The sequence below is a fragment of the Panthera onca genome, chromosome F1, assembly GCF_046562875.1.
Source record: "Panthera onca isolate mPanOnc1 chromosome F1, mPanOnc1 haplotype 2, whole genome shotgun sequence".
NCBI classification, from domain to species: domain Eukaryota; kingdom Metazoa; phylum Chordata; class Mammalia; order Carnivora; family Felidae; genus Panthera; species Panthera onca.
Genome location: NC_138355.1, coordinates 47,178,036 through 47,195,353, shown reverse-complemented (window position 1 = coordinate 47,195,353; position 17,318 = coordinate 47,178,036). Strand labels below are relative to the sequence as shown.

Sequence of the window (17,318 nt, the reverse complement as noted above, 5' to 3'; positions counted from 1 at the left end):
TTCAGAACTGTTTGGACCGGTCTTTGGTCATGCCAGCTACCCAGGTGGGACCACAGCATCTGCTGAGATACCTCCCCTGGGAGTTTTTCCCATGTTAGCAGATCCTCTTGTCTCAGAGCCATTGACTTTTTTCTGTTTGTGACTCACCCCCAGAAGAGTAGGTGTGCTGTTTTTATTTTTGATCAAGGGGAAGGATCCTGACAGTAGCTCAAGTGTGTGGTCAGTGTGTGAAGTCACTGCGGAGGTGGTCAGAGAGTGTGCTGGCTCCCCCATTGGGTGAATTGCTTCAGGGCTGTCCTCCCAACCCTCTACCAAGTTTCTTAGTAGGAAGGAGAGGGGAAGAACAGGATGGGTTCTGACTTTCTGAAGGGGAAGTTTTTGGTTTTGTTTGGCTTTGAAGCATTTGAAGTCGCTGAAATCCCCGAAGCATTGAGGGGATCTCCCAGTGATTCTGACAGTACAACTGTTTGCACAGCCTCGCCGGACCAGTCAGGACAGGTTAGGTTATGCTGCAGTAATAAACATCCTGCAAATCTCAGTGCCTTTAAACCAGAAGCTTCTCTCTCATATTACATGCCTTTTGCTGGTTGGCATGGAGAGTCTGTTCTTCAAAGCCACTCGGGGACCCAGGCTGATGGATCCCAGCCACCACATCTGATGTTGCCAGTCACCATGCCAGAGGGAAACCAAGAGAGCCTGGAAGTTCCTACATATCCAGACCATCCTACACAGTAGGAGCAGGAGGTGCAATCCTATCATGTGCTTAGAATTGGGAGGGGGCACCTGGGTGGCTCAGTCAGTTGGGCATCAACTCTTGATTTCGGCTCAGGTCATTATCTCAGTGTTGTGGGATCAAGCTTGGCACTGAGCATGGAGCCTGCTTAAGACCCCCCCGCCTCTCCTTCTGCCCCTCTCCCCTGCTTGCACTCTCTTCCTCTCTCTAAAATTAAAAAAATATATATATTTTTAATGAAATGAACTCAATTGTCAGCTACCAACTCATTTCTTAACAACCTTTAAGCCATGGTCCCTGCACCCAGGGAGGAGAGACAAAGAACTACCTGGCCCAGGGAGAATAGAAGGCACCCAGTGACCTGCTGGGGGGGATAGATGTGACAGTGGTGTTGTGAACTCTATTTAAGACTCATGAACTCCTCCAAAGTTGATGGTCACTGGGGTGGATTTCTTGCCTCCATGGCCAGGGCTGAAGGCTAGGAGGATGTCTTCCCCACTTCAGGAGGATGGGCTTTCTTTGTGTCACCAACCCCCAGTGCTCCCACAGGGATCATCTGGGTCCTTGACAGTACTTGGGACAAGAGGGCAAACCAGGGTTCAAACGTGAGCAAGGATCTGAGGGCTCCTGGAAAGGTGTCACCCTGTAGGGTGGGGTGGTGGGTGGGGCTTGTTTGCCAACAGTTTAGTGATGCCTCCTCGGTCTGCATCTCAATTATGGGATTTTTCCACCCAAGTCGCTCCACCAGGCTTATGATAAGACTGGTGTGTGTGTGTGTGTGTGTGTGTGTGTGTGTGTATGTTTCTTCTTTCTGTGTTGGAAAAACTCAGATATTCCAGGCAGATCTGTCTGCAGCTTCTCCCCCTCAGCCAGAGAGGAGGCTCCAAGCCACAGCCACTTATATTCCAGCACGAAGTCAGCTCTGGGCCCATTGCTGTGGCAGGAAGCCAGGGACGAAGATTGTGACAGACCAGCACAAGCACAGTGGCCGGGATGTTCTTCCCGGCTCTTCCTGCTCCCACCCAACCCACCACATATGCGCACATACACACACACATGCACACACACACGATTATCTCTTCTGGGTCTCGGTCCTCTCATTTCTGTTCCCCCTCCGCCCTCCTTCTCCATTACCCTTTGCCTGTCCATCTCTTTATCACTCCCTTCCTCTCTCTCCTGCCTCCCACCCTCTCTCCTGTCCTTACTCCCATCTCTTGTCTCCCCCACACACCCCCGTCTCTCTACAGAGGGCGCTGGGAAAGGGCCCAGCTGCTTGAAGTAACTGCTGTTACTCAGAGCTTCCAAGGGAAATAGTCTGAAGCTCCTTCAGGCCATCCTGGCCCATTCCTTACCGCCTCCCGTTGGCATCACTTGGCTAAGGATTCTCTGTGAGATGAAAGGAAAAGAAGCCAGGATTCCACCTTTTACAAAACCACTGAAGCAGCCTGGAAGTGACTCCCAAATGACTGTAGCAGAGGCTCCCCCTGCTGAAGCGAGATAGGCCCGAGAAAGCAAACGGTGGGTGCAGTGGGAGAGTGGCCAGGTCCTTGTGGAGATCTGTCCTGTCCCCTAGCCTAACCTCCCTGACCTCAGCTGTCAGGGTGGGGGGGCAGTGCTTGGTCAGGCGTATACTGCCCACTGCCCATTGGCCTGTGCTGGGGCGTTCACATGTCCTCTGCAGGTCGTTTGCAAACTCTGCCTCAGTGTTCTCAAACTTTAGCTTAAGAATCACCAGGAAAGGGGCACCTGCGTGGCTCAGTTGGTTAAGCATCCGACTTCAGCTCAGGTCATGATCTCATGATCCGTGAGTTTGAGCCCCACCTGGGGCTTTGTGCTGACAGCTCAGAGCCTGGAGCCTGCTTCCGATTCTGTGTCTCCCTCTCTCTCTGCCCCTCCCCTGCTCATGATCTCTCAAAAATAAATAAAAACATTTTTAAAAAATTAAAAAAAAAAAAAAAGAATCGCCAGGGAAGCTCATCCACATTGCAGTTCCTGGGCTACACCCTTACTGATTGGAATCATGTGGGCGGGGTCCCAGAATCTGTTTTGAACCCGGACACCAGCCTATAAAGAGGAAATTGAGCAGATTCTGAAACACTGAGACTACAGGCCTGTAGCTCTGGGCACTGAAAGAGGCACCAGGCCCTCCAGAGTGGGCTGCACTAACCGCATGGGGAGCCCAGATGTGCCCCCACATCCTCCTAGTTAGGCCCACTTTTAACATGGACTAGCCTATTTTAAGAGGATGCTCGCCATAAATCTAAATGCCATGTGGATTCTTTCCAGATATTTGTGACCGAACTGAGCCACTGACTGAACTTATCTGACACAAGAGCTTCTATTTCTTTTTTTCTTAAGTCTATTTATTTATTTTGAGAGTGAGAGAGAAAGAGAGAGAGAGAATGTGAGTGCACACACAAGCGGGGAAGGGGCAGAGAGAAGGAAAGACAGAATCCCAAGCAGGCTCCACGCCATCGGGACAGACCCTGATGTGGGGCTTGAACTCACGAACCATCAGATCATGACCTGAGCAGAGATCCACAAGTCAGATGCTTCGCTGACTAAGCCACCCAGGCGCCCCAAGAGCATCTGTTTCTTGATCTACCCTGCACAGGATCCTCACAGCCAAGGGAGGGGCAGGGGGTGTGCAGAGAATTAACGTGTTTCAGGCATTTTGTGGAAATATCTGATCTATTCCTACCTGTAACTTTGAAAGATGTCATCACCACTTTACAAATGAGACCGAGGCACGGTGTTTCAATACACCCTCCACAGCGACACCAAAGAGTCATATCTTTAAAATACCAGTTGGCCTTGGCTTTAAACCTGTTTCTATGCTTCCCTGAGGTAAAGCTCAAATTCCCTAGTGTGGCCTACAGGACCTTTTGGGTCTGGCTGCCCTCTTTCCTCAACACTGACTTCCCACTTCAGCTTACTCCACAGTGACACACATTCTTACAGTTCTTTCCATGCCGTGGCTGTGCTGTTCCCACTGCCGGGGACGCCTGTCATGCTTTCTTTGCTAGGTAACTCCACTCACCTGCCAAGACCTCACCGGAGTCCACTGCCGCCCGAGTCCTTCCCTGACCTAACCGCGGTCCCCTGTGATGACGGTGACGTAATGCCACACTTGAGCTGTATGTTCCTACTCTCCTCATGACACTGAGATGCCTCCCCCATCAAGGTGAACTCCTCTGGGAGCAGGTGAGGCATCGTAGTCACCTGTGTGGTTTTGGTACCCATAACCGGGCCTGGCACAGTACGGGTGTTCGGTTCATGCCTGAGGAACCGAGTGGGCTCATTTTAAGTGTCGTGTTAGGAATCACTACAGAGGACAGAAGGAGTTTAAGAGGTCTTCCGACACCTGAGGATCTTACAACGTTCTGAATCTGGGCCTTGGTCCAGTTCCTCGCACAGAATCAGAAGCTCTGCAGGAGTTTAAATCGGGGGAGGCGTCCACGTCCCAGCACAGGAACAGACTGGAGCCTTTGAGCATGTCCTCTGCTGGGCTCTGCTCATGAGATCACAGAGCCTGGATCATATCATGTCTCAAAAATCCACACTTGGCTTTCAGGGATCCCCTGGCTCTTCTGCTGAGCTCCACCAAGCATATGTGATCCAGAGGCAGCCACAGCTGCCAGGGAAAATCCATGCTGGGACTTCCCTACAAGGCCATTGATGAGCCAGAAGTGTCAGCCTGAACTTCACGCAGGCAGAGCAGACCAGGCGTGCCCAGGGCCCAGGGCCGTGGAGAGGCAGCAGCTGGTTCCAGGGGCCCCAGACTCTGAGCCCATTGGATATAGATGACCCCATGGACGCCACCCCCCCAAATGGCATACGTGAAGCCACTTAGGCCCGATGCAAGCAGCCCCTTGGTGCCCCTCCCCTGGGTCTTTAGAGGGTGCTGGTCTTTTCCATAGAGAAGCAGCATGGATGGTATCAGAATGCAGGACCCAGGTCTCCTCACTTCTGCCCTGCTGGGTCATTAGGCAGGGTAGCCTCTGAGGACATGGAGGTTTCGTGAAGACGGGCAGGAAAGATTTCTGGGGTGATCTAGAGTCAAGCATAGTGTTATTTTCATGCTTCATGCACAAATGGAGCCTCCCACGCATCTCCCTCCCCTCATGGGGCTACTTGACTGCGTTCTCCCCCACCCCCTAGGCTAGGTGGGTAGCTGAGTTCTGCTTAAGGGAAGGCTGGATGTAGTGCGGGGAAAGACTGCATTTGTACAAGTCTGAGTGCCCAGGCACCGTTCTAGCTTCTAGGCAAAGTGAGGGAATACTCGAAATGGTCCACAGCAGTGCTTAAGCTCGATATTTAGGACACAGCCTAGGTTTTGAACAGTGGTGGGGAATGGGGGTGGGGGAGGAGTAGGCCCTTAGATGGTAGATTTGAGTTGGTGGGGGGAGAGAGATCTCCTTTCTCCCCAAGTCCCAGGCCCCCTATAAGTCCCCCCCAAATGACTAGGGGCAGGAGAAGGAACGGGCAGGCAAGCCCTCCCAGCAGGATGCCATCTTCCTCGGACTTTTCCCTGAAATTAGGGCCCATTTAGGGGAAAGGCAGGGATCAGGAAGTGACCAGTCCCGCCTCTGTTTCCCAGTCCTTGTCCTCACAGATCCCCACCCACCGCCTGCTGGGATGTCAAGCACACACACAGCCAAGAGCCTTCCCCTGCCTCACAGACACAGCCTAGCGAGAGCCACTCAGGAGTAGAGAAAAAGAAGGCCACGCCACATTTATTCCACTTCTTCAAGGTGCAGGCCTCTTATCTCCTTTGGGCACTGGGCTTACGGGCCTGTGCTCACTGTTGACAGTGGCTGGCTGCGTCTCCCAGAGCCCGGCAGTGCCTCGGGCAGAATGAGGAGGACAAGGGTCCCCGGGGACCTAGCACCTGGCCTTGACCACCCATTCTCTCAACTCTGCCGGCTCTGCCAGACCAAGAGTAGAGGCAAAATCAGGCTCTGGAATGCCTGGGGCTGAGGGTGGGGAGCCCCAGAAATCGTAGGAGAGGGGAGGGTTGTATGTTCCCTGGGGAACCCCTTAAGAGGAAGGAAGACTGAAATTAGGTCGCTTGACCTAGCATCCTAGGGGAACCCCTGGAGGCCTCCTCTTCTGTTCCCTGAGAAGTGAAGCCCCGTAAACCAGAAGAGGTGGGTGGGCAGATCGATGGGAGTGATCTGAGTCTCTTCTCCCCCCAGGCGGCCTGCCAGCTTTAGCCACACAGGCCCGGGAGACGGAGGAGCCGTACCTGAGCCTGTGTGAGAGAGACACAAAGTTCAGCCCAGGCAGTGGGGCCTGACGGAGATGGCCTGGCACCCCAGGTCCTACTGTGCTGCTTCCGGCAGAGAGGCAGTGGAAGGTAATGCTGGTGACATCTCCCAGCTGTTGGCCGGGAGAGAGGTAGGCTGATGAGATGGGACCAGACATCATCCTGTGTTAGGTCCCGCACTGCAGGCAGGAGAGCGGGCTTTGAATGATTCTAATGCTTCAGGATGTCGTGCCCCCATGGAGCTCGGACCTCAGGAGTCAGGGGCCGACGGGGGCCTACTTAACCTGTAAGGAAAGCTACCAGTTAGCTTCCCCCACCTAGGCAGAGAAGCCTGCAGCCCGTAACCCAGGACCCAACACACTCAACTTTCAGGAACACCCAGCCATTTTATCCTGAGCTGTCCCCTCGTCGTGTCTTTGACCCCCGACTCTGGTTCTTATCCCTGACTACACTTTAGAATCACCTGGGGAGTTTATAAAATCCCCAACCTCCTGCGGCACCAGAGTCTCTGGAGGCAAGACCTGGGAGCCACTCTCTTCAAAGCTCCCCTGGTGAATCCAGTGTGGCCAAAGGTCAGGAGCAGCTGAGGTGGGGAGAGGAATTCAAGTTGTTTCTGTAGGCTCTTTGGCTACAGCTCTGAATAAGGAAGTGAAAATTCACTAAAGTTTTGAGCTATCTGTAAATAAACTCCATATCACAGCAAGAAAAATTTATGTCAGCACTAAAATTGGAACTTCCTGCCCGCGAGGGCCGCTTGGGAAAGAATTCTGCCCGCCCCCCCCCCCCCCCCCCCCCACTGCAGGGGTTTAAGAGGATGGATTCTCCCCTTGCTGGGATGGGTCAGGGAGGAGCTCCCTCCTCAGCCCAAGGACCCTGAAAGTCAGGAAAAGCGTAAGTTCTGCTCCTGGCTCCCCAGCTCCCAATACTTGCCATTTAGTGAGCCCTTTTCTCTGTGCCCCTCCTCCCCAGCACATGGTGTCTCTCATCCTGCTTAGTCCAACATCAGGGAGGGGCACCATTCATTCCTATTTCACAGGGGAGGGAACCGAAGCTGAAAGCAGGACAAATCTCCCAGGTTCATGCCCTTTGTACAGAGCAGCCAGGAGTCAGGTCCTGTTGGAATTTCTGCAGATTCTTTCCACTGCGCCCCAGGTTGTCCCGTGGGGAAGCGACAGACTAGGCTGATGGGAAGGGTGTGGGGTGTGCGCGCACATGCACAAGTGTGTATGTATGTAAACAGGCACTCTGACCTTCAGGGCAAGGACCATCCTCGATGCCGAGATTAGGTCCCCCCTTCTCCTTGGTATTAAAAATGTGCTTTATACAAGCAGGACTACTAGACGGCAGGGCTTTTTCCCTTTCAAATGCGCTTACTTGGATATGTGAGAAGTTGGTCAGTCTGTTATTCTCCAGCTCTCTTTTGTGAATGTCACTGGTGCAAAAAATCCAAAAGTCTGAGCCCTGCTGCACCCCCTGTGGTACACCTTGCCCCCACCCTGGGGAGGGGACCCTAACAGGAGGTGATCCAGAGTCTCTGAGGCTGGGCCCGCAGCCTGGCGGCCCTGGGAACATGTGCACAAAGACGGAGCCCAACAGGGCGGGAGAAAGGCCTCGGGCAGTTAACCCACGTTCTGTACTGCGGTTTCCTGGTGTGGGACATGGACAGCAGGACTCTATGGATGGTTGCGGAGGTTGAAGGGCTCGGTCTGGGGAAGGCATCAGGCAGAGTCCACATTATCAGGGAGCAGGATGTGGCCACAAACCCACGTGCCTCTGAGTCCTCCTGTCTGACTTTATTGAGGCTCACGTCCTCAAGACTCTAGTGAAAGCCTACACCTCACAAAGATGGCGACCCACCTAAGGACAAGGCCAAAGCTCTGACGTGACTGGAAAAGGGACACCTGTCATCAAACCTGCATGGGCAGGCACAGGGACCCAAGGGTGGCTTGAGGAGCCGCCCGTCCCCACACACAGTGGGAGCTCCTTACCCTTCAATGACGCGGTTGTTGTCCTGAAGGTCGAAGGCCAGCAGCTTCACCTCCTCGCAGAGCTCCTGCATGCTGTCCAAGGCAGAGGGCAGAGAGGCGGCTGTGGCTGAGGCCCAGCTGCCCGCCTGACCCCTTCCCCAGGAAGCCCGCCACCCAGACTCTCTTGATTCCTGCCTCCCAGGCCTGAGGCAGAACCCTTCGGGCTCTCACCTCTGCACCCTCCCCCTCCCCCACTATTCCCTTCCACACACACTTCCCCTCTTCTCTCCAGCACTTACTGCAGAACCAGGTCTGTCAGTGCAGGGCTGGGGTGGGGAGCTGTGGGGGGTGCTGAGACCTGAGCCCCCATTGTTCTGTCCTGAAGGAGCTGGTGAGATAACTGGTCAAGGATCTGAAGGGAAAGCCACACTTTAGTCAGGAGGGGGGGCCAGCAGGTGTGTTTCTTTGTAAGGGAGGTGTGAGTAAGGGTAAGAAAAGGGTGACAAAATGGCTCTCAGCCTGCATCCCTGGGGCACCCAGAATGCCCAAGCCTTTCCCACAAGCTCCTGCTTCCCACCCTGGGAGCATGGCTGACACAGCCACCCTCCCTCGACTATGCTTGGATTTAACGGTCCAGACTGTCCAGTTCTCCTCTGGGTCCAGCCCACAACGCCATGGCCCAGCCCAAGCCAGGAGCTCCAGAGAAGGGGCAGGGCAGCCCAGCCAGCCTCTGAAGGGATGAGGCTGGCTACAGGTGCCACGGGCTGGGGACCAGAGAAGCAGCCTTCCCAGAGCTGCCTGTGTGGGGGTCTCTTCCCAGAGAGCAGACTAAAAGACCACAGAGAGTTCACGTGGCCTCTGTCAGGAGTAGCTTGGACACTTCCCGGCTCCACGGGGCCCGAGGAAGATGTCCCAGAGTTCTGGAAGCTGTCTGTGCAGTGACCTTCAGTCTCAGATCACCAGGAAGTGCCTTCCCTTCCCTCTGTCCCCACCTCAGGGCACATTTGTATGTTAGAGACCTCCGACCCCACAAAGTGCTTGGGCTTGGTTGAAGGCAGCCCTGCCCAAAGGCAGGGGAATGGCCCCGTGGCCCCAGGGTGCCGGATTGACCTGGCTTCCTCTCGGCAGCCCCCTGAAGATCTCGCACCTTGCTGAGGCTCTCCTGGGCTCCCTGGGCTTCTGTGTTAAAGGCAGCCACAGAACAGCTGACCATACGCAAGCGGATCCTGGTCTCGTGCGCCTCCCTGGAGAGAGCAGGTAAGAAATCAGAGCTGGGTTTGCGCGTTCTGACAGGGGCCCATCCAGCCGCCCTTCGGGTCGCCACACAGACACGGGGAGAGGCTTTCCAGACAGCGGAGGATGGAGATGATGGGTCCTGGCATCTGCCCCCCTCACTGCCTCTTGCCGGGTGCGCCCTCACCTCTCACGGAGGGCACTTCTGACTGAGACTGTTGAGGGTCCGAGCAGAACCACGGCGGGAGTGCACAACCACATGTGGCTGGGCCCACCACACATGCCAGTGAGGACGAGCTCGGGGCCAGGTCAGGCTCCAGACAGACAGAGGAAGCCCACCCCAGGGCACTTACTACGGGAACGGCCCCATTTCCAGAGCAAATCAAGGTCAGGACTCTTTTACGAATTCTCTTTTTCTCTAAGTGGAGGGAGTGGGCAGGACCATTTTCCCCACTGCACAAAAAGGAAACCAACCCAAGGACAGATAAACCAGTGGTTGATTCTCACCCCTGCCTACACATTAGAATTACCTGGAGGCGCTTTTAAAGTGCTGACTTGCAAGCCTGACCTCAGACCAATTAAATCAGAATTTGGGGTGGGGTGGGGTGGGGTGGGGGGGTGGAGGAGGAGCTGTGTTCTAATGTGAGGATGGGTGTCAGCCCCATAACAAGCCCACAGGTCATACGGGCCTGGGAACCTGCCCTCTCTTCTCAGGAGGGGCCGGTATTCCCACAGGCAGGGGAAGGAGGGAGGGACTCATCGGAGAAGGGAAAACCCAGAACTCCTACAGGGGGCCGTCTGAGAGGGTTCTATTCAAGGGCCGCATCCCACTTCTCCCCAGAGAGGGGGCTTCCCAACACAACCACCTGGAAACATGGAAAGAAGCCAGAGTTTCCAGGCAGTCATACCCACAGACTAGTCTTTGCTACTTACTAGCTGTGTGGTATTGAGAATGAGACCTGTGCCCTGAGCCTCAGTTTCCTCATCTGTGAAGTGGGGTGAGCGTGTGTACTGCGTAGGTAGATGTTGTGGGATTAAATAAGCTAACGTACAGAAATCTCCCAGGTGCACAAAAAAACCCCTCATGTTCTGGTCTTTGTGCCTTTACTCCCACCTCCCCTCAGTTAGGGCTCTGCAAGCCCGAAGGGCCAGGCTCAGAAGGGCCCTGGGGGTCCACGAGCTCAGCTCAGTGGGGAGGGTCCGACTGTTACCTCATCCACTTGCCGTGTGTGACTAGAGATGTCTGGTACTTCTGCACGCACTTCTCCTGGAATACCTGCAGGAGCCTTTTGGCTAAATGACCGAAATTCACCCTGAAAAGACAGAGAGACCCCCAGGCACAGAGATAAGCAACGAGAGCCACCCGTGCACAAGGGCAGCATCCCTCAGTGTCCACCGCCTCAAGGCCCACGGCAGGGCTGCCTGTCCCAACAAGCAGGAAATGATGCTTGCACACACGGACTGTGGAGATCGGAGTGGCTGGAACACATGACCCAGCAACAGAGAGATGTGGGGGAAGGACAAGGGGGCCTCAGAGAACACACATGCTCACAGGCTCAGTCCTCACAGGGGAGACGAGATGGTTCTGCAGAGACTGAGAGACCGTGTGTGTGTGTGTGTGTGTGTGTGTGTGTGAGGGTTAGGGACGGGTGTAGAGCTGGGGGAGTAAGTCTACAAATAACCACTGAAGTCAGGGAGGGTCTCCTGCAAGAGGAGAGTCCAGCATACAGAGGAGCAGAGAGCAGTGCGAGGGAACGCTCCGGCAGAGGTCAGAAGCCGGAAGCGGTAAGCGGGGAGTCAGTGAGGGCAACTAGGAATGGAAATATTCCAAACAGTCTTGTTCATACTAGAAATAAACCCAGTTACATCAAGACTGCTTCAGGGAAACCTCCCTCTGAGTCAGCTACACGATCTCCCTCCCCTGACCCCAGATAACCTGCCCCCACATACAGTTACCCGCTTTTCTTCTGCCTAAGCCCGGATCAGAGCCCTCCACCCCATCCGGTCAGGGACAGAGTATCGTTCCCGGCGACACCCACCCTCCCGCTCACCCACCTGCCAGGGGCACGGGCCACTCACTTATCCAGCTTGTGAATCTGCTCCTCGTTGTAGCCGAGGCCTGAAGGAAACAGACAGGAATGGTGTCGCCTGTTTAATTAGTCAACGAAACAGAATGCCACAAGGGTCTGGGGACAACTACAAAGATGAAGGCAGCTCAGCCTGGGCCCTCAAGAGCTCAGTGGACCCAGAAAGGTCAGGAGTGAAACAAACAGCCAGGAAAGGGGGGGGGGGGCGGGGGGGAAGGCATGAAGCTGCAGAGAAATTGCCATAAGGTTCCTGGGGCTGGGGGTGGAGAGATGATACTTGGGGATACTTTCAGGCGGGATGTGGTGGATGAGGACCTTGAAGGAAGCGTGGTCAGCCCCAGCTCCTCCTCCAAGGTCATCCAAGACCCCTCCGGAGTGGCTGATGCCTGCAGTCTGTGGGCCCCATTCCTGACCATTTGAGCTGCAGGCAGAGCCAGCTGGGCTCTGCAGCAAGGGGCTGGATAAGCCGGGCCACCACCCTGTACCTCGCCTTCATTCTCTACCTCCCCCCTTCTTGGACCAGCCACTTTTGCCAGAAGAGCTGGTTTTCACCGCCTTGGCCACCTCCTGCCAATGCTCACCACAGTAGGGAGATGCTGCCCCCTCCTGGGCTTCGAGGGAATGGGCCTCCCGGGGGTGACCTGACGCTTGAGTTTTGCCTTGCTGCCCCCTCCCGGTTCCCTAATGGCAGAACCCCCTCCCTGGGATCTTTGTCCTGGGCCCTGCTTTCAGCTCTCTGAGCACTCGTGAAGTCCCAGCTCCACGTCCCAGCCCAGCCTCCTGGTAGCAGGAGGTGGTGGGCAAGTGACCTCATCTCATCGAGTGGGCTTCCTCATCCATCGTCTATAACACCAGGACGGGTGTGAGGAGAGAGAGAAAACCAGGAAGCATATTTCGGAATGGCCTCTTTCAACACTCCAGGGGGTAGCAGTCAAGAGTTATTCTTCCTTTCATTTTTAATTTTCATAAAGGACTCTTGCAGACCCATGGAAACAAAACTCTTTGAGGTTGTAAAGCGGAGTGGTTAGACGTGTCCAGACCTGGATTGCTTGGGCTATTTAGTCTCCCAGGGTCTTGGTTTCCTCACCTATAACTAGGGGAGAGTAACGGTGCCTAGCGAGGTGCTCAGAAGGGTAGTGATGCTAGGACGATGGAATCCCAGTGACGAAGGCAGAAAAGCCTCCGAGGGTCTCCTGAAATCACAGCAAGGAGGCCAGCTGGGCGTCAGGAACAGGAGAGTCTCAGTTTCCCCATCTCCTGTGCTGCTCCCCTACCCCCTCCCCCCCCCCCCAGCCAGACCCAGAGGCAGGACTGAGGCTCCCACGGAGACAAGATCATCCGGATCTGTATGTCTGAGTCGGCAGCCACGAGACACGGGTGGTTACTGAGCACCTGCCGAGTGGCTAGTATGCCTGAGGAACTGAATTTTATTTTAATGTAACTAATTCAATTAATCAACAACTTAAAGCTGGAGCAGTGTAAAATATTGTTTTCCCATGGAACACAGCTCTATGGCTTTGGTGAGACGACAGCTCACCTGCCAAAAAATTAGCTTCTGAACAGAGATGTGCTGTGAGTGTCCAAGACACCAGGATTGTGAGGACTTAGCACGTGGCAAAAAAAAAAAAAAAAAAGGTAAAATATCTTTTTAGTAATTTGGTTTATGTTGATTACATGCTGAAATGACAATTTGGACACATTGGGTTAAATAAAATATATCATGAAAATCAATTTCACCTGTTTTTACTTTTTAAATTCTGGCACGTAGAGAACTCACAGTTAGGTATGTTTCTGGCATCACATTTCTATGGGTTAGTGCTTTTTAGATAATTCTAGGGATGGAGGAGAACTTGACACTCAAGACCAAGGCCTTCACACATCGGGAGATGTTTGCTACGTGGGTGGAGAGGGAGAGGGTTGGCTCCTGGTGTGTTAGTCCCCTAAACCCAAGAGTCAGCTGAGGTCTCCCAGGCCCCCAGGTCCACAACCCTCCCCTAGGTTCCATCTTACCCTGTCCCGTGATGGCAGTCACCTTGGGCAAGCAGCTGCCCATCCCTGAGCCTGTAAATGAGCTGCCCCCACCCAGAGGGTCTTTGTTCAGATGAGTAGATAACACAGGCTAAGTAGTTGGCCCAGTGACTACACGACATTTCTTCAGATCCTCCCTTATCTGGGAAACCTGGCTGTTTTAATGAGCCAAAGACACAGCAGGTAGGGAAACATTCCTTAAACTGTAAAGTGCCCTGCAGAAGTGAGGGGTCTCTTTCAAAGGCCACCTCTCCCATAGCAGCCAGGCTCCAGCCAGCTGAGTCCCCCACCCATGGCATCTAAGCCTCTTACATGGCAATAGGTACAGGCTTCACGTCCCTCAGTTCACAGAGGGACACGGCCTAGACCAGCTGCACCCCGGCTGGCCTCACATGCACCATCCACATAGGGGCCTCCAGTGGCAACACCGGTGCTGTATTGAGAGAGAGCTGGATAAGCAGAGGGAAGGAAGGAAGAGGGAGAGATGGGAGAGAAGAGAGAGAGCAGGGAGGAGTTCGCTCTCCCCTTGGCTCACCTGGCCTCATTCTGGATTTCTTGAACTGTTTGTAGATGAGGTTCATCTTGTCCAAACAGCACTGAATCTGCTGGATGCTGTGGGCAGGAGACAGGGACCAGGCAATGGGAGAATCCAACAGCACAGAGGAAAGGGTCAGGGAGCAGTTGGCATGGCCGGTGGGGGGCGGGGGCCTGGGATAGCGGAGGAGCTGCCTGCCTGGGGAAGGAGCCTCATTGCCACAGTTTTGGGGTCTAGTCTGGAAATGAGAGTGACTTTCCTGTCCCTAAGCTTGTTTGAAGTGCCTTGGGGACGGCCAGCCACCTCTCATTCCCATGCTTATTCCTTCTCTTTCTCTCTCTCTCTCTCTCTCACACACACACACACACGCACGCACATACGCACACAAGGTATTGAGTAAGACATAAGATAGACAAAAAGCCAAGGGGACAGGCCACGGAATGGCCTTTGCTATACTAGAAGGCTTGAGAACAGAATCCAGGAAGGACCCTGAGAGCCTGAGAGCCTGGCAGTGCCTGGGGTAGATGGGAGAGGAGCAGAAATCTCTCTTCTGGTTGCCTGGGAAGAATAGAAACATTGCCCTCTTGGTATATTCAACGCCTGGCACACAGAAGTTGCTTAAATAATGAATCAACAATCCCTGTCTAAAACGAGAATGAATCCAAGGGTCCTCAGTATTGCCTGGAGGCAGGGGAATGAGGGAGATGACCTCCCAAGGACCTTCACCTCCTAGGGCTTAAGGTCATTATTGTTTCTTCCTTCCCCCTTTCAGGCTGGATACAAACACTTTGTTTGTATGTGTGTGTGTGTGTGTGTGTGTGTGTGTGTGTGTTGTGGGGGGAGAGGTGCTCTTCCTCACCCTCAGGCCTGTTTAGCTCCACTTCCTTCCCGAAGTCCCTCCCAGTGACCCCATCTCAGCTATTTCTGGAGCTGGACTCTGGGCAGGGCCCAAGCGGGTTCCCAGGGCTCTGTGGGTCACCTGCCCTTTGGAGAACCTGGGGTGAACAAGACCTCACCACCAGTTTTTAGCCAAAAGACTCGGGCTAGATACGGTCTTCTGATTTTAGAAAGGTAATTCAGTTACATAGGCTGTATTGTGGAAGAACCCGAGTGAGGCCTGGTTCAGCATCCCTTGTGAGATACACCCCAAGTTCAGAGAACTGTAAGAATGCTCAGTGTAGGTGGGATAAAAGAGACTCATGCCAGCTGAGGTCAGGTTTTGCAACCAAAACAAACCAAAACAAACCCAAACAAAACAAACCCTACGGCTTTCAGAACTCGTTGATTTTGGAATTGAGGGCCTGGGTTACGGATCCGGATCCGTGTAGGCACTGAGTGACTGATCAGGGCGGAGCCACATGCACCAGGCTGCTAGGTGGGGGGGGAGGGGGAGGAGGGGGGGCGGGGCATTTTCACGTTTGTTGAAAGACAGAATGAGGCTGTAGAGGCTGTAAGTCCCTGGTCTAGGCCGAGACCATGGGTCTGGAGGTAGGCAAACCTGAGCTGAGGATGCCACCACCATCACGTGTCATTGACCGGCTGTGACCCAGGGCACATTAACCTCCCTGAGTGAGCTTCCACATCTACCAAAGCAGCGTGCTAGCGGTATTGTTATTTTGAGGATTAAATGAGACGCTACAAATAGGAGCGCCAACCCAGGGAATGAGCAGAGCAAGGGTTCACAATAGAAATGGAACAAAATTATTCTTTTATTTAGACCCAGTGCACCTGCGAGGATTTCTAATTTGCTCTCTGAACTCCCAGAGGGGTGCGGGACCCCAGATCCTTTTCTACTTCTGGCCAGTCTCAGGGGACGGTCTTGCACATTCTTGGATCCCACGCCACTACCCCATGCCCCAGCACCCTTGCCGAGATAAGGGAGAAAGCGGATTGATTCCTAAAAAGGCTACTGGACCTTCTGAGCTGTGCACCCCTGCCCCCACCCCCACCCAACCAGAAAGGAAAATCCCACAGACCTTCTGTCCGCATGTACCTGATCCCGGTTCTTCATCAGCTCAGAGCTCAGGTTGCTTAGGCTCATCTGGGTCTCTGTGATATCGTGGGCATATCTGGAGAGGGCCTCAGCCAACTGGAGGACAAGAAAACAAAGGGCAGACCCCCAGAGGGTCCTCAGCTTGGGGTGCTGGTGGCAGCCTGACTTCCCCCCCAACTCTGCGCTTGACAGTCCACCCACCCCCCGGCCTCACTCACAGCCCGCAGCTTGGACCTCAGCTCTGTGACTCTCTTCAGTTCCTGCATTTCAGGCATCCCAGCCACACTGCTGAACCTCCAGGGAAGGACAGAGAAAGGACATGTCTGGGGGATTGGGAGGCAGAGCTCCGTGACCGCATGCTGAGTATGACATCTTTGGGGCAGCCTTGCTGGCTTCTGGGGTATCTGGGGAGTTTTGTGGTCGGATCAGAGGAACCGACTTCAAGAGGCCCCTACTCACCAAAGTCGTACCGTTGCTGAGCACTGCAAAGAATCAAGATTGAGGTGGACGGAAACAACGTGAATCTATGAAAATTCAGAGTCCATGAAGCAAGGCGACTGTTAATGAACTCCTTACTAGGAATATTTACAACTAAAGGAAAAACTGAATTTTCTTCCCAGTAGATACTGTATTTCATGATAACCAATAGCTTACTAATAAGGGGAAGCTAGATCGCATAGAATACTAGCCAACAGTATTCCAGGACCTGGTATTAGCATCGTGTTGCCCCCAGTGAAATTATTTGTTTGGGGATGGTGTTAAAACAAATGACTCATGATTAAGGCACGGACACTTGTGTTCTGCCAAAGTAACAGCACACTGGTTCTTTCACAGGGAAAATGTGACCACACAATAGAGGAATTAGCCTGTCCCCACCCAACGAGGGGAAGATATGAAGTGTGTTCAGTGTCACTAGGACGTATTTCGGCAAAAAAATGTTCAGCTTGAGTCCATCCAGGCTTCAGAACTCTCAGTTTATATAAAATGCTGGGAAAGAGGGAAAAAACCAAAGGGTATCGAGAGGAAGAACTAGGCAAGTCCAGAGAGTGGGACAATGGGTGTTTTCCCTCCAACATGCTGGTGTCATAAAGGGGGAGGGGAGAGGCAGTCTGTCTTGATGAAAATAGATTTAAGGAGCATAACAAACACAAAGTGTGGTCTTGGATTGGATCCTGGTTTGGACAAAACCAGCTAGAAAAGTAAAGCAGGGGCTACTTAGGGAACGTTGATTATAGATGGCTTTAGATGAGATGAAAATGTATTGGCATGGGGTTGGAGAGTTCATTAGCTGGGAAAAGCAGGTTCTAGAAGAGCAAATACTATAAAATCTCATGTTGGTGAATATATATACTTTAAACACATAGAGTAGAAAACTACCTAGAAGGACGTGCACTACTCATGTGTGACAGCCTAGCCCTGGGCGATAGGACATAGCACTTTTATTTCATGCTTGCTTATCTGTATTCTCCAACT

The 17,318-nt window shown here is 53.5% G+C and overlaps 1 protein-coding gene across 10 annotated transcripts in view; it reads right to left on the bottom strand.

The window, feature by feature from the left end:
• Positions 1-4,031: 4,031 nt before the first annotated feature.
• The window catches only part of IKBKE (inhibitor of nuclear factor kappa B kinase subunit epsilon), a 29,180-nt gene continuing 15,893 nt past the window's right edge, over positions 4,032-17,318 (bottom strand). For 5 of the 10 annotated variants that reach the window (XM_060644314.3, XM_060644316.3, XM_060644318.3 and 2 more), the window contains 9 exons: positions 16,064-16,139; positions 15,829-15,941; positions 13,853-13,929; positions 11,282-11,321; positions 10,414-10,515; positions 9,117-9,213; positions 8,269-8,381; positions 7,991-8,062; positions 5,444-6,286 (listed from right to left, as the gene is read on the bottom strand). In XM_060644314.3, the coding sequence (XP_060500297.3) occupies positions 6,253-6,286; positions 7,991-8,062; positions 8,269-8,381; positions 9,117-9,213; positions 10,414-10,515; positions 11,282-11,321; positions 13,853-13,929; positions 15,829-15,941; positions 16,064-16,139 (724 nt within the window). In that variant the 3' untranslated portion in view covers positions 5,444-6,252. Of the gene's footprint in view, positions 4,787-5,443; positions 6,287-7,990; positions 8,063-8,268; positions 8,382-9,116; positions 9,214-10,409; positions 10,516-11,257; positions 11,322-13,852; positions 13,930-15,828; positions 15,942-16,063; positions 16,140-17,318 lie in introns of those variants that run through there. The other 5 variants (XR_009613690.3, XM_060644317.3, XM_078441260.2 and 2 more) reach the window with 5 other exon arrangements.